The following is a 15,596-nucleotide window of genomic DNA, read 5'->3' as shown; positions in this document are numbered from 1 at the left end:
CAGGCAGGACCGGTACTTTTTGTGCCCTATTTTATGCCCTAGGCAAGACCAGGTACTTGCAATCCCGCCCCCCAAACAAAAATTGCAAACTTTCTTCCCCAAGCCCCTTTGTGTGTCTCATACTCCCCCAACTCCTTTGTGTGTTTTTTTTTCCCTTTCCCAGAACCTCTGTGTCCCTTTCTCCCCCTCAGCCCCTATTCGTCTCTTCCCTTTTGCATCTATTTCTCCCCTGTGGCCCCTTTGTGCCTCTTTCTCCCCCATAGCCCCTTTGTGTGCCTCTTTCTCCCCCATAGCCGCTTTGTGTGCCTCTTTCTCCCACCCTGGTAGGAGATATTAAGTGAGGTTTTTAACAATACAGCTGAACGCACTGTGAATCTCACAGTAACCACATCCTTCAGATTCATTCAAAGTAGACCATGTAAAGTAAGCACGGACATTATGGTTAGCCTGTAAAGCTTGTATGCGAAAGGTATTTATTCATTAAACCAGGAATTGTGCAGAAGTGAATTGCAATTTTTAGACCAAGTGGAAAAATACTACATTTTTCCAAGCTGACAATTTTGGCCTAAATTTGTAATTCCCCAATCCGTTCTCACACTTACATTTCACATGATGTACAGACACTTAAGCTGGAGTTCCAAAAATTAGCCAACACTGAGTTACATGCTTAACAGAAATAAGACTGTGCATGTTCAATGACTAATTCCCTTTACCAAACAGGAGATAAGCTGCATCAATGGGGGATTTAATCCTGAAGGTTCAATGAGCCAAAGGAGACACACATAGCTCGGTGAGGCTTTGACTTTTGAAGCAGTCACACTAGATGATTAATCTTTAATAGGTCAGGTTGAGATGATCAAGTGATTCTAACAGGATGTGGTCACGACTTCTGCAAAGCCTCAGTGCGTAGTCTACAGAGAAAGGGGAAAGAAGAGAACATAGAACAGGAAGGATCAGATTGAAGGCTTTACCGTGTGAACGTCATTCACTTCATTGCATTCCTAGAACACGGTCCATGTTATTCTCTCTATGCACTGTAAGCCCTTTTGGAAAATTGGCCTTAGCAACAATTCTGATGGCAGCCCTGCCTATAAGAAAAAATGGTCCCTACTGAAATGTCAACTGAATTACAACACAATCAAGACCAGTATTTCAAGATGTTTGTCTCTATGGAATATTCATATAGTGAGCAGAGGTGACGGAGCCACTTTACAATAATAATGCTTTTTTTTCTATATTTTGGCCAACTCGACCAATATACCAACATCTTCACTGTGAGGAGCAAGTAACTGGTTTAAAAAATAAATTCTTTAATGTGGAGAATTGCAAATATTAAGTCAAAATTGACGAGCTGCAAAAATTCTGATAGGGATTTTTAAAAAATGCATTTTGAATTTGAAGCCAAAACCGTCAAATTGAAAATATGTCTTAGATAATTTTTATGGTTGCCAATTTTCCTTAATTCCTGGTTTAGTAAATAAACAAAGCAACATTGCTGTTGTGCAGAAAACATGCCTATTGAAGGCATAACATAAAGTTACTAGTTATATACATGATTAAGCAAAATCCCAGACCTTTTCATATGCTGTCCGTATCAACGCGTCCTGATATCTCAGACCTGCCATCCAAACAAACTTCAGTTAATGAATGGTATACGGAGAGGTGCGATGCCTCATGAGGGTTTAGTAATTCTTATTAGGGGATAATAAATACAAAGCTTCCCCTGCCTACAGACAGCCACATTACTAATTGCAATTGGAACGTAATAGTTAAGATCTCATTATAAAAGAGTCACAATGTAGTAAACATAAATGTACAAAATTATTTGAACAGTAATAAGTCTTCTAGTCAATCACAATTTAACACTTTGAGAACAAAATTTTTGTTTCTGGTTCCAGATCTACTATGTATTCTTGGGCACTTATCAATTCTACAGGCTGATGGGCTGTACACAAACAGTGTTACTAATTGAGGCTTCACGATTTCTAAATTATTTGCCATTTAGGAGTTTAATCCCTTTGAGTATACAGCACTAGTCAAACCTCTGCATATAACGTGCACAGCCTGCATAAACACTTCCTGAAAAGTGAGATCTAATGTTTATACTTCCTTTATTGCTATTTCTGTTTATTTTAGGATATCTTATCCCATGCTTTGTTAATAGCCTTCTAGACCCTGCAGAGGTCTCCTGTGTGTGATTAAATTTCAATTTACAAAACAGGAGATAATACATAAACAGAAAAAAGTGATTTAAAGGGACAGTTTAGGCACCTTAAGAACTTCATATAAATGAAGCTGTTATTGTGCCAGGAGGCCGCCAGGCACCCTCTTACCTCAAAGGGGTTAAACCGTTCTCGAATGGTTTCACCCCAAAGTTGCCTCCAGCGTCGATCTCAACTCTCCTCACATGGCATCCGGCTTCTGAAATGTCAACTTCAGGAAGCACGGAGTGAAGCCGAACAGGGCCGCTGCTGACTGGCTGAGAGCGGTCAGCTGACGCTCCTAGCCAATCATTGACTCCCCATTCACAAAACTGGCTTGGAAAAGGTAAGTTTCTTCACCTAGATAAAGTTGTTGTGGTGCCTGGAGTGTTCTTTTAACTTCTAAATGGCAGATAATTGATGTATGCACAGAGGCATGATATATACACAAAAACTGCTTTATTAAGCTTAAGTTGTCTTGGTGACCGTGGTGTCCCTTTAAAGCATGAGTGTCCTCTACAGGAGAGTGGCCTACATGCTGACCAACAGTATTCATTAGATATAAATTTATCCCACTTTCCATAGTTACATGAACTGGAAACTAGATCAAACGTGGCCAATTCATATCTTTATCAGAAGCAAGATTTTCTGTGAGAAGCTACATAGATTATTGTACTTGCCATTGTCTCCGAGATCCAGTTTGGTGCTGCCGGCGCCTGCTATAGTAATCTGGCTCCACTGTCTCCTGCACAGCTTGTTCTGTGGAAAGAAATCAAGTGTATGACTCTCACACCTAATGTCCTCTTCCACCAGGTTAGCCATCACATTCCTCTGATGATAAAGCAAACAGAGCAAAGTGCAGGCAAATATTTCACCTAGGAAGGGTATTTGGAATGAAACCATGCTCTTCCAACATGTCAGCAATGTTGTGTATGTTATCTTACATTTCCTATAGTGTCAGGAGAACCTCACATGTACTGCATTAAAGGAACACTATAGGGTCAGGGTCAAACATGTATTCCTGACCCAATAGTGTTAAAACCACCATGTAGCCCCTCTGGCCCCCACTTGCCCCCCTAAATGTAGCAAAATCTTACTTTTATTCCAGGCTGCTGCTGGCTCTGCCCCTGATCTGCCTGCTTGGCTGACATAATCAGAAGTAGTGTTCTGAGCCAATCACAGTGCTTTCACATAGGGTTGGCTGAGACTGTCTAAGAGGCAGATCAGGGGCAGAGCCAGCACAAGCGATACACAACCCTGGCCAATCAGCATCCCCTCAAATAACGGTTTTATAACGGTAACTCATCCATGTTTTGTATTTGTACGTCCTCTACCAATATACAAATTAATTTGCCAACTCTAATTTTAACCTCTCCTAATCCAGTGATGCATATTAAAATGTACTATTTCTTTTTAATTGCATTATCCCTGCGCCCAATACATTTTCTCATTCAATGCTCTCACCTAAGCCCCCAGCTGTAGCAAAATATCCAAATTCCCCATGATCTGCTGCATACATGTTGAGTGTTGGTGGACAGCGTTAAAAACTAGCCCCCCAATGCACCAATAAAGCAACCACTGCTTACTCTCTATACATAAACAAAGGAAACCCGTTCAGTTACTAGATGCCATGTTAAATAAACCAACTCTGTCCCTGCATCTGTAACAATTCCATGTGCCCCCTTAGTAAAGGCCTCTCTTTTATCATCTGCAATTATTGCCACATAATGGCAAACCACGATCACTATACTCTGAGCTGGATTCTCTCATCAGCCTGGGTGTAACTGAGGAAGAATGAATACTGTCTCATGCAGTCCGTGGCAACTCCCATGTGTACTGTGTTGGGAACTTAAGACCCATCAAGGTACCTCCCAATATCATAACTATTAGATCATTTAAGAAATGCAATTGTTTTTTTTTTTTTTTAATGACTTACGTAATCGTCCGTGGTAGCAGTCTATGAATGATGGATAAGGTTTAACCCCTTAAGGACACATTACATGTGTGACATGTCATGATTCCCTTTTATTCCAGAAGTTTGGTCCTTAAGGGGATAAAGGGACACTACAGGCACCCAGACTACTTCCTCTCACTAAAGTGTTCTGGGTTCAGTGTCCCTGTCCCTTTAGTCCTGCAATGCAAAACATTGCAGTTTCAGAGAAACTGCAATAATAAAAAAAAAAAAAAAACATGCAACCTTTCAAATAACTCCAACCCACACGGTTACAGTATAAAATAGGAAAATCTGTATTTAAGCACTCCTTGGACGTAGCAAAAGCATTTTGTGTAACTTCACTGATGGCATGGTCTCTTGGCGGTTGGAGCATCAGGAGCTGAAGACCAAAGATAGCGGGGCCCAAGGAGGACAGCATCAGATAAGTATAACTCACCTCTACTGCACCCCCAGGCCACAGCCCACCAAGCAGCAATGTCACCATCAGGGGTCACCTGGACCTACTTTAATTTTCTGGGATACTGGAAGGTGACAGAAACACTTTAACATTGAAATTGAATCCCATTTCTATCTATAATGATAGTGACTCCAATTTAACGTCCAACTATAGAGGTATCTTCACTCCCAGTACAGTTCTTGGAAAATGTGTCCATAGCCAATTATGCTGGTATGACCAGCAGACCAACTTTCAATCTTACTTTTTGTCCTAATAACGCAGATGTTATTGCCTCTTCTAAGAGGGCTCGATTTGCATCCATTGCTGACAGATTCTTCGACTTCACTAAAAGTTACATGTAGAGTCCTCCAAGATTCAATTGTTGTCCCCTTTCGATTCTCCATATTTATTAATGGCCTTCCCACTGTGTAATAAAAACACCAACTGTGCGCATGTATTGCAGATGGTGCAATCACCTTTACAAGAAACTAGACTTAACGCAACTTGAGGCTGTGTTACAGGAAAGATGTTGAAAGGTGGATTGCTAAAAATAAGTATACTAGCAAAACTGTTTCCAAGGAATTAATAACAATGTCAAAATTGCTTAACTAACTATTCCCCAATTAAGCATTATGGCAAATTAACTACAATCTGGCTATAGTCACAAGTATCTGAATACATAGGATAATAATATCTAAATTGACTTATATATGGAAAACTATCCTTCAAACTTTAGCAAACAGTTGATGATTTGGTTAGAAATACATTCTGTGTAAATCTCCCCATGATGAACCACCATCTAAACTGTATTTATTCAAAGAATTATCACTTTGCCAATATATGTGAGAGATCTCAATGTTTCCTTTCTGATTAAACATGTTTTCCTGACCCTATCGTGTTAAAGCCACCATCTAGCCCCTCTGGCACCCTCTTGCCTTACTAAATATAGTAAAATCTTACTTGTATTCAACTCTGAAGCTGCTGCCTCAGCCCCTAAACTGCCTCTACCTACTGACATCATCAGAAGAGGTGGTCTGAGCCAATCACAATGCTTCACCATAGGATTGGCTGAGACTGTCAAGGAGGCAGATCAGGGGCAGAGCCAGCACAAGTCAAACACAGCCCTGGCCAATCAGCATGTTTGGGAAACAGGCTTGGTCTTTACACCTTCAGAACTCACCAATCTCATCCATGATATTCTCCACACCATCAGATGGAGATGACATTTCCTAAAAACAAGAAATTGTAGTGTTAGATTACAAGCTTTTGCGTAATAATGCGTTTTGCTTGCTATTTGTTTATTGTCATTAACCAGTTTGATCCTATGATGTTAATGCAGGCTCACAATTGGTTCCATATCTCACATATTAACTTACCACAAAAATATAAAGTTTTGAGGGGTTTTTTTTTAGGCAGAAATGGAAATTCATTAATTTAAAAAAAATCATCCCAATAGGCCAGGGCTTATTACAGAAACACTATAATCACCCAGACCAGGGGGCTTCATACCAGGGAAGTTGTATGAGTGCCATGTACCGTCCCCAGTTTTAAGGGACATTCCAGACCCCTAAACAACTTTAGCTTGCCGAACAGCTTTATGTGTGAAGAGTGTGTTCTCTTTTTTTTTTTTTTTTTTTTGCAAAAAACTGCAGATTTCAATAGAAATTGCCACTTTTATCAATTAATCTGGTTACACCCCCTTAGCTTTCAAACAGACAACAGCTAACATTACTTCCTGGTTTCATTTGCTCAACGCAGCTGGCCTCAAGAGGCAGCAATTGCTCAGAGCACCTGACTTACAAAGACTTATCATTGAGCTGCATTCGGAATATGTGCATATATCCAAGCAGTCAAACACCTGCACAACATACACGCACACTCCTGCAATCTAAAACAAATAATACATACAAACACACCCCTGCATTCAAACTAAATAAAAATATACAAACACACCCCTTCACTCAAACAAATACTTCACACAAATGTACATCCGCATTTAAAAGTGAACATTATATTCAGACACATCCCTGCAATCAAGCGAAAACAATACATACAAACACACCCCTGTATTAAAACACAATAACTACGGTATATACAAGCACCCCTTTAAACACCAATACTGCACATTACACTATAGCGCCCTTAAAAGCCGCAGCGCTGTGCAGATATACAACCGAGAAATTGGGGTGCCTTGGAAAAATATTGAAATATTAAGGGCGCCTTGAACATAAAAGGTTTGGGAACCACTGGTTCTCGAGCGGCCGCTGTCCATTTCTGCAAGAGCCTTTTGGTTTAAATATTTTGAGAAAACGAAAGGCAGAGAGATTAGGCACTGGAAACACAGACTTGGGGGTTAAACTATTCCATGAAGCCATTTCGATTAAGTTGTTATGGTGCCCAGAGTGTCCATTTACCGGTAAGTAGTTAGTATTAATTCTGGCAGGATACAAACTGCGTAATGTAAAAATAAATCCAACCTGATTAGAGTGTAATGCAGGACTTTGGATCTCGGTAAATGAAACCAGCTACTTGGCAGATTTTTCTATAGTGAGAGGCCATTCCTATATATACACAGAGTAATTCACTAAACACCGCCATTTCAATTAAAAAGCTTAAATTGGTAACTTTGTAAAATTCTTCAACTGAGCTATAGTCCCAGGTTTGGTGTTTGGTGAATACCCTTCATGGTGGTAACCTGCAAAACTACTTCCTGGTGGTGTTACTTTTTTTTTACCCACTGTACAATAACATCTATACTACAATTCTATAACATTAGGAAAACAAAAATGTATAGCTAATGCTCTAGTGCCCTAGTCACCTTTTAGGTGACTGTACCAGTGCTGGCAGGATTAGAAGATGTATTTTATTTACCTATATCCCTCACCACGCCAGTCGTCTTGCTCAAGCTCTGCCTCTTTGGCTTAGATCATAGAGTTCGATGATCTCAGCCAATCAAATGCTTTTCCATAGGAAAGCACTGGGAGGCTAGTGAGCAGTCAATTCTGACTGAATTAGCAGGGTTTTACTATGCTATTTGGCAAAGGAAATATTACCGTTCCTGTAGAACTGCAATGTTTTCAACTGCAGGGTTAAGATGGGGGGCACATGGCAACCAGACCATGGTTTGAGTGCCTATAGTGTTCCTTTACGCCTGATACGAACACGTGTCAGTCTATGGAGGGAAACAAGATATGTATGAAATTCTCAATTCCACTGAATTACTAACCAAGGAAGGCAGGTCATGCATGGCACTCAAAGTGCACTAGGAGTTGCATAGTTTATGAAAAAAACATAAATTAAGCTACATCACAAGAATGTCGAATCGTATGTGGAACTACTCACAACTGCTAAAGTACATAAACGCACTGCAGTACTGCCACTGAAAATAATGGGAAGATCACGATTATTCCCAGCCCCCTAATAACGCATTATAAACCAGCTATTTTCTCTAACCTGTGCTATCTGCAAGCACTGGTAGGATCTGTCATACTTGAGCTGTTAGCATATCTGGTTTAGTGTTTATGGATCACAGCAAGATGGTGAAGCATTCCTAGGAGGGCCTGTGCCTAATTATATCCTACTGATCTTTAGATACATGACTTTAACCAATACATTTTATTCCTCCAGGCATTTCATATCCTGCCAGCTGAAGGAGTAAGTTCAAATTTATCTTATCCGATATAGATAAGGTAAATACTTATAATATTAAAATTCGAGTGTCGGTGTTACAGCTTTGGACTAAGGAAAACATGCTGTGACTTTTCTTGACACCTAATGCTAAATTAGCTTTGGTCTTCAAAGCAGGGTTTGAGACAAGGCAGCACAGGGTAGGTGATATCTTTTTACTAAATTGAAAAAATAAATTAAATAGCAAGGGCTTACATGACAAGCCTCTTTTTAATCCCATTGAGCCTTGCCTCCCATCGAGGATTTAAAATTTAGATTTTAATGCTATGTAAGTGAAGCAATCAAAAGGAACTATCCACTGGTTTCCGTGGTGATTACTTGACTTTTGGAACTCTGCCACCAGCGAGAAAATTCCATTGTTTCTAAGGTAAATGCTCCAACATTGCAACCTCTTAAAGGACCACTCTAGTGCCAGGAAAACATACTTGTTTTCCTGGCACTAGAGTGCCCTGAGGGTGTCCCCACCCTCAGGGTCCCCCTCCCGCCCGGCTCTGGAAAGGGGAAAAGGGGTAAAACTTACCTTTTTCCAGCGCTGGGCGGGGAGCTCTCCTCCTCCTCTCCACCTCCTCTCCGTCGGCTGAATGCGCACGCGCGGCAAGAGCTGCGCGCGCATTCAGCCGGTCGCATAGGCAAGCATTTACAATGCTTTCCTATGGACGCTTGCGTGCTCTCACTGTGATTTTCACAGTGAGGATCACGCAAGCGCCTCTAGCGGCTGTCAATGAGACAGCCACTAGAGGATTAGGGGGAAGGCTTAACCAATTTATAAACATAGCAGTTTCTCTGAAACTGCTATGTTTATAAAAAATTGGGTTAACCCTATCTGGACCTGGCACCCAGACCACTTAATTAAGCTGAAGTGGTCTGGGTGCCTAGAGTGGTCCTTTAAGCAGGAATACTCCACTGTTTCCATGGTGAACACTCCACTATTAGAACTTCGACTTTAACAGGAATGGTATATTGGTTTCCATGGTGATTACTCAATGTTTAGAATGTTGCCACTGGAAAAAACATTTCATTGTTTTTCACTGTTAGATGCCGTCGGTTGGGAAATTCCATTGGTTTCCATGGTGACAGCTCCACTTACACAATGTTACCATCAGAAGCAATGTTCCACTGGTTTCATATGATCATAGGAACATGCCATGGCTTTCAATGGTGATTGATGCTCTGTTGGAACATTCCATTGATTTTTCATGGTGATTACTCCACTTTCAGAAAACCACCATTGGAATAACATCCAATTGGTTTCCACAGCAGTTTTTTCCCTTCTAGAATGTTACCATCAGCAGTAGTATTTCATAGTGATTGGCACACTCTTGGAATATTCCATTGGTTTCCACAGCAGTTACTCCCCTTTTAGAATGTTACCATCAGCAGTAGTATTTCATAGTGATTGGCGCACTCTTGGAATATTCCATTGGTTTCCACAGCAGTTACTCCCCTTCTAGAATGTTACCATCAGCAGTAGGATTTCATAGTGATTGACACACTCTTGGAATATTCCATTGGTTTCTACAGCAGTTCCTCCCCTTTTAGAATGTTACCATCAGCAGTAGTATTTCATAGTGATTGGCGCACTCTTGGAATATTCCATTGGTTTCCACAGCAGTTACTCCCCTTTTAGAATGTTACCATCAGCAGTAGTATTTCATAGTGATTGACGCACTCTTGGAATATTCCATTGGTTTCCACAGCAGTTACTCCCCTTTTAGAATGTTACCATCAGCAGTAGGATTTCATAGTGATTGGCACACTCTTGGAATATTCCATTGGTTTCCACAGCAGTTACTCCCCTTTTAGAATGTTACCATCAGCAGTAGGATTTCATAGTGATTGGCGCACTCTTGGAATATTCCATTGGTTTCCACAGCAGTTACTCCCCTTTTAGAATGTTACCATCAGCAGTAGGATTTCATAGTGATTGGCACACTCTTGGAATATTCCATTGGTTTCCACAGCAGTTACTCCCCTTTTTAGAATGTTACCATCAGCAGTAGTATTTCATAGTGATTGACGCACTCTAGGAATATTCCATTGGTTTCCATAGGTACTGCTTACTCTAAGAACACTGTCACTGACATAAACATCCCATTGGTTTCAATAATGACTACTCACACTTTTGGAGCTTTGCCATCAACAGGACAACTCCGCTGGTTACCTCGGTATTAGCTTCACTTCTATAACTTTGCAATGAAGAGGGATATTTCATTGGTTTTCATAGTGATTAACGCACATTTCAAACATCATCACAAGAACCTGATGATTTCAGTAGGGATTGGTCCATATTTGCACTTCACCCCATAATGATGCCTAATCATAGCCTTAATGCCAGCCATAAAAATATTGTTAAAAATAAATAAATATTGCGTCATTTGTTTAGTGCTGGTATTTTATGGCCAATGGTCTGTAAATGGCAGTGCCCTTTTAATTAGATGGCTGGACAGGCAATTGATGAGGTATCAGATACATTTCAGTAAGAATATGTTTGACATTACCCTCCACAAGGTCAACTGGGCCTGACAGCTGCTCTGACACTTATACAGGAGAATGCTCTCGATCAGCTTTACTGAGAGATAACTCCATGACTCCGTTCAATATGCCCGAGCAGTATGTATTTATGTATTCTCATGGTAAACACAAACTTATGTAACCGGTGTTTGTGTACCACAATTCATACTTTACAAAATGTGTGGACTATAAGGCAGGGTTCGGGTAGATATGCATATAAAATGCGGCATAATCTAACAATGCGGAGTACCGAGTGAGACGCTATCGTGTTTCGTGCCTAAATAGCACCTCTTCAGGGGACGTTCCGTTTATCACATCAGGCAGTACTTACTCGGTGGATCATGCCGTATTTTAAGTAAAGAAAATAAAGTCTATTCGCTTGAATTCAATACACTGACTGAGATATAACCCTTCTTTCCATGCAAAGTTGCCCACCGCTTCATATTTTTGGATAAGCTTTTTAAATGACCTAATACTTTATTTTTATTTTTAATTGTTTAATATTTTGAAAAATATTTCGATATTTTTCAATATATTGATCTATTTTTTTTTTTTATTCTTTATATTTTGATATTTTTAATCATTTTAAATGTCTTTCCAAAAATATTAAATTGAGGTCCAAGTATGTGACATATTCTGCTGTATTTTTCGAGTAACAAAGGAAATGCTACAAGACAGGTTTAGGTTGGGCTTAAAGGGAAACTCCAGTGCCAGAAAAACGATCCGTTTTGGAGGGTCCCTCTCCCTCCCACCCACCAATCCCCGGTTACTGAAGGGGTGAAAACCCCTCGCCGCTGTCTCCGCCTCCGCGACGCTCCTCCTTGTGATTGCGTCGGCCGGTGGGCGAGACTGATCTCGACCACCGGCCGAGGAGACCTAATGCGCATGCGCGGAAATGCCGCGCATGCGCATTACGTCTCCCCATAGGAAAGCATTGAAAAATAATTTCAATGCTTTCCTATGGGGTTTTGAGCGACGCTGGAGGTCCTCACACAGCGTGAGGACGTCCAGCGACGCTCTAGCACAGGTTTCCTGTGCTAGAACCCAGGAAGTGACCTCTAGTGGCTGTCTACTATACAGCCACTAGAGGTGGAGTTAACCCTGCAATGTAATTATTGCAGTTTATGAAAAACTGCAATAATTACACTTGCAGGGTTAAGGGTAGTGGGAGTTGGCACCCAGACCACTCCAATGAGCAGAAGTGGTCTGGGTGCCTGGAGTGTCCCTTTAAAGAGTATAGGTATTTGTTCTTTTTTAAAACAGAAAATCAAAACAGTTGGAATGATTGGCAGGTATGGTTTTCTAATGGCTTCAATCCCTACCAAATGTACATTTTGAGCAGGCTAAAAAATTTTATTTTATCAATAAATGGAAGAATACAGATTGCAACGAATGTGTTGATGCCCAGAGTATCTATTTAAAACTGCATAACAGCAAATTAGCCTGTGCACAGTCGCACACAAAATATGAATTTCATACAATAGATTATTTACTAATTCCATATGTATTACAAAATATATACAACATAGGCCTTATATGCCCATAATTGGTGAGAAAATACTTTTATAGAAAATGTTACAGTCCTAAATCCTACAAGGCCTACTACTTTTCCCTTCTTAAACTATGTAACCCAGTGGTTCCCAAACTTTTTATGTTCAAGGCGCTCTTAATATTTCAATATTTAACCAAGGCGCCCCAAGTCAAAACAATTTTCTAGGTTGTATTTATGTACAGCGCAGTGTCATATACTGAGCCCCTGTTCGAGATGCTTGCTGTCTAAGCGCAGATCCAGAACCTAATCTTGGGAGGGGCACTGGTAGATTATTTAAAGAAACAATCCAGGCACAATAACCACTACAGCACTTTGTAGTGGTTATGGTGCCAGTAGTGCCCTCCCAGATTAAGTAGTAAAATTGTACAGTTTGACAACTTAACCTGGGATCTGCCAGGATAGGGGCTGTAGTAGGGGATACGGGCAGTAGTGTGTGTGAGGGGTGCAATAAGGGTGTGTGTGTGTGTGTGTGTGTGTGAGGGTTGCAGTGTCTGCGTGTTACGGGTGCAGTGTGTTTGTGAACAGGGCCGGACTGGGAAAAAAATTCGGCCAGGGCATTTTTTTATCATAGCGGCCCACTAAGAAGGGGGCGGGGCAGAGAGAGTGTGTTTTGTCATCATTAATGACAAACACGCCCCCTCTCAAAGTGAGCATGTTGGTTCAATGCTCTTCCAGGGCAGACCATGCGCAGAGCTCTGCTGAAGAGCTCTAGCACGAGAAAAAAAACCTGTATTTGTTCTGCACAGCGCAAGCAAATTTAATAACATGCTTGCACTGTGTTTCCTTGCAACTTGTCTCTGGTGTCTCTATAAATGGATACCAGGAGACAAAAATGCCAGGAAAGAGTATTGTGCATGTTTTTGGAGCCTGCCATTGTGTGTGTGCAGAGTGAGCTGATTGTGGTGTGGTATTGTGTTATAAGGTCGGTTTTAGTCGTGTTGTGTTTGTGGTGTAATGTAATGCATATGTGGCTAGGGGCTGAAGAGAATGTGTGTATAGAGCAGTAATGGCGAACCTTTTTGAGCCCGAGTGCCCAAACCGCAATACATGCCAACTTTTTTTTCCTTAAAGTGCCAACACGGCAATAAAACCTCAATACTGAGGTTTAAGTTTAGAAAAAACATACTGTTGTCTGAACTAATTAACAACTTTTGTTTTAAAAGAACACAACAGAGGCCGGCCGACTCCACTGACTGCAGGCTACAGGAAGAGTGAGTTTGTCACTTCCTGTCCATTAATAATTGGTTGGGAGGGGGCGGAGCTTAACCGCCGACGAAGATGGCCGCGTTGTAGGAGAGCTCCGTGGCGGCAATACATTTATCAGCGCACATTAGGGGCAATACCGCACAAAGACACCCGAAAACCGACCTCCGTGATCCCGACCCACACCGGAACGCGTTAAGATGGGAGGGGGACGAAAATCCAAAGCCGGAGCAGCCGTAGCGCCAATCTTCAAAGTCAGGTCAGACAAAGAGTTGCCAGACACACACAGCCTGCAGGCCTCAGATTCAGATTCTGACACCAGCGTCACTAGCCGCAAAAGGGAGCCCTCGCCCCTTACAAAGAAAGACCTAAAAGACTTACTATCTGACATGAAATCACTAGTGGCTGATGAGCTGACAAAACACCTAGCCCCACTCAAAGAGGGCCTGACTGACTTAACGAAACGCACTCACACCCTAGAAAACAAAATGGCCGACGTTACCGCCATCACCTCCAGCCATGAGGCCACACTCAAGGAAGTGCAGGGACAAATAGCATACCTAGAGGACCTACAAGAAGACCTGAACAACAGATCCAGGCGGAATAACATCCGCATAAGAGGTCTGCCGGAATCCTCCGCACCAGAAGCCCTCAACACCATGCTTCATGAGGCCTTCAGCAGCTTGCTGCCAGACGCTCCACCGTCAGATCTTCTCCTCGACAGAGCGCACAGGGCCCTCCGCCCGCCCTCCGCAAGTGCCTCACAACCACGGGACATCATAGTCCGCTGCCACTACTTCCATATTAAGGAAGCAATAATGCGCGCAACTAGAGAGACCCCACTTCAAATAGAAGGCCATGCGGTACAATTATACCAGGACCTAGCGCCTACAACCCTCCGCAAACGCAGAGAGCTGAAACCCCTAACCCAAGCACTACAAGCAAGAAGAATTCGCTACTCCTGGGGCCATCCATTTAAACTCATGGTGCGACACGACAACCGCACATACACGCTGTACAGGCCGTCAGAAGCCCAGGAATTTGCCGAACAACTAGGCCTCCAGGACCTTGCCCGAGACATAACCGCAAACTCACAACAACCTGCAGCCCAACACCGAACATGGGACCAACAGCCGCAAAGGGAGCGCGACAGAAGACAGCGCCCCAGGCAGCCCCCAGCCTAAACCCACACACCGACACGGCTGCCGCGCCTCGACCGAATCCACAACGACCCTAATTACAGCTACTTTGCATGGACCCTTCCCGCCACACTAGACCCAGCTGCATGTAAAGAAGAACCCTGATTGGTACCTTTGAAACCAAACTAGAGACCTGACCGCAAACCCCGGGGCCCGGCGCGAGACCCTGGTTGTCGCGCTCGCCCCACCACGGCACGAACACTTCAGCGCTCTTGAGACCCCCCCTGGGAACTCTGCACTCCAGCACCGGTCCCCGCGTTGGCGGCGCTGGGCCTCCCCGGATTGGCCCGCCTCTGCCCACGGCCCTAGGAGACCCCAGCGGGGCCACACAACACCTCAAGGAATACAGCATAGCACCCCAGGACGTATATGCCTAAGGCCCCACTCAACTATTGATCGACCTAAAGTACACCCCAACACCCAGCGGCTGGACACCGACCTATAAGACCAACACGATCCCCAAGAACTTTACGAACTCTGGGAATACCGTAAGAACACTATGGGGACACTCTCTGTTTTATGCCTAGGGCTGGGGTGGGGATATGGTTTCATGGGGACAGCCGCTGTCCTACGCCTGGGGCTGGGGGTGGGGGCCCCGGGGCCCTGGTGGTCTTCCCCCCTCCCCCCCCCTTTTGGGGGCGGGGGGGGCGGCGGACTGCGACGGCCCAGGTTCGGGGTGGACGCAGCGCCTCCGGCGCAACCAACAAAACTCTGGGGACCCTGGGAATACCGTAGGGGCTCTATGGGGACAATCTCTGTTTTATGTTTTATGTATGATGCTGGGGTGGGGGACACGGTCTCTGGAGAAAGCTTCTGTTTTATACTTGAGATGGGTGGAGGGAGGTCCCGGTTC

At 43.0% G+C, this 15,596-nt stretch overlaps 1 protein-coding gene across 2 annotated transcripts in view; it reads right to left on the bottom strand.

The window, feature by feature from the left end:
- Nucleotides 1-442: 442 nt before the first annotated feature.
- Nucleotides 443-15,596, bottom strand: part of LOC134571906 (uncharacterized) — a 28,299-nt gene continuing 13,145 nt past the window's right edge. Inside the window, exons 2-5 of one of the 2 annotated variants that reach the window (XM_063430591.1) lie at nucleotides 5,772-5,820; nucleotides 2,882-2,960; nucleotides 1,575-1,618; nucleotides 443-911 (exon numbers count right to left, since the gene is read on the bottom strand). In XM_063430591.1, coding sequence (XP_063286661.1) covers nucleotides 1,579-1,618; nucleotides 2,882-2,960; nucleotides 5,772-5,820 — 168 coding nt within the window. In that variant the 3' untranslated portion in view covers nucleotides 443-911; nucleotides 1,575-1,578. The remainder of the gene's footprint in view (nucleotides 912-1,574; nucleotides 1,619-2,881; nucleotides 2,961-5,771; nucleotides 5,821-15,596) is intronic. The other variant, XM_063430592.1, reaches the window with a different exon arrangement.

Source organism: Pelobates fuscus, chromosome 8, assembly GCF_036172605.1.
Source record: "Pelobates fuscus isolate aPelFus1 chromosome 8, aPelFus1.pri, whole genome shotgun sequence".
NCBI lineage: Eukaryota > Metazoa > Chordata > Amphibia > Anura > Pelobatidae > Pelobates > Pelobates fuscus.
Note: the sequence above shows the minus strand (reverse complement) of the source record. Positions and strands in the feature narration are given on the sequence as shown.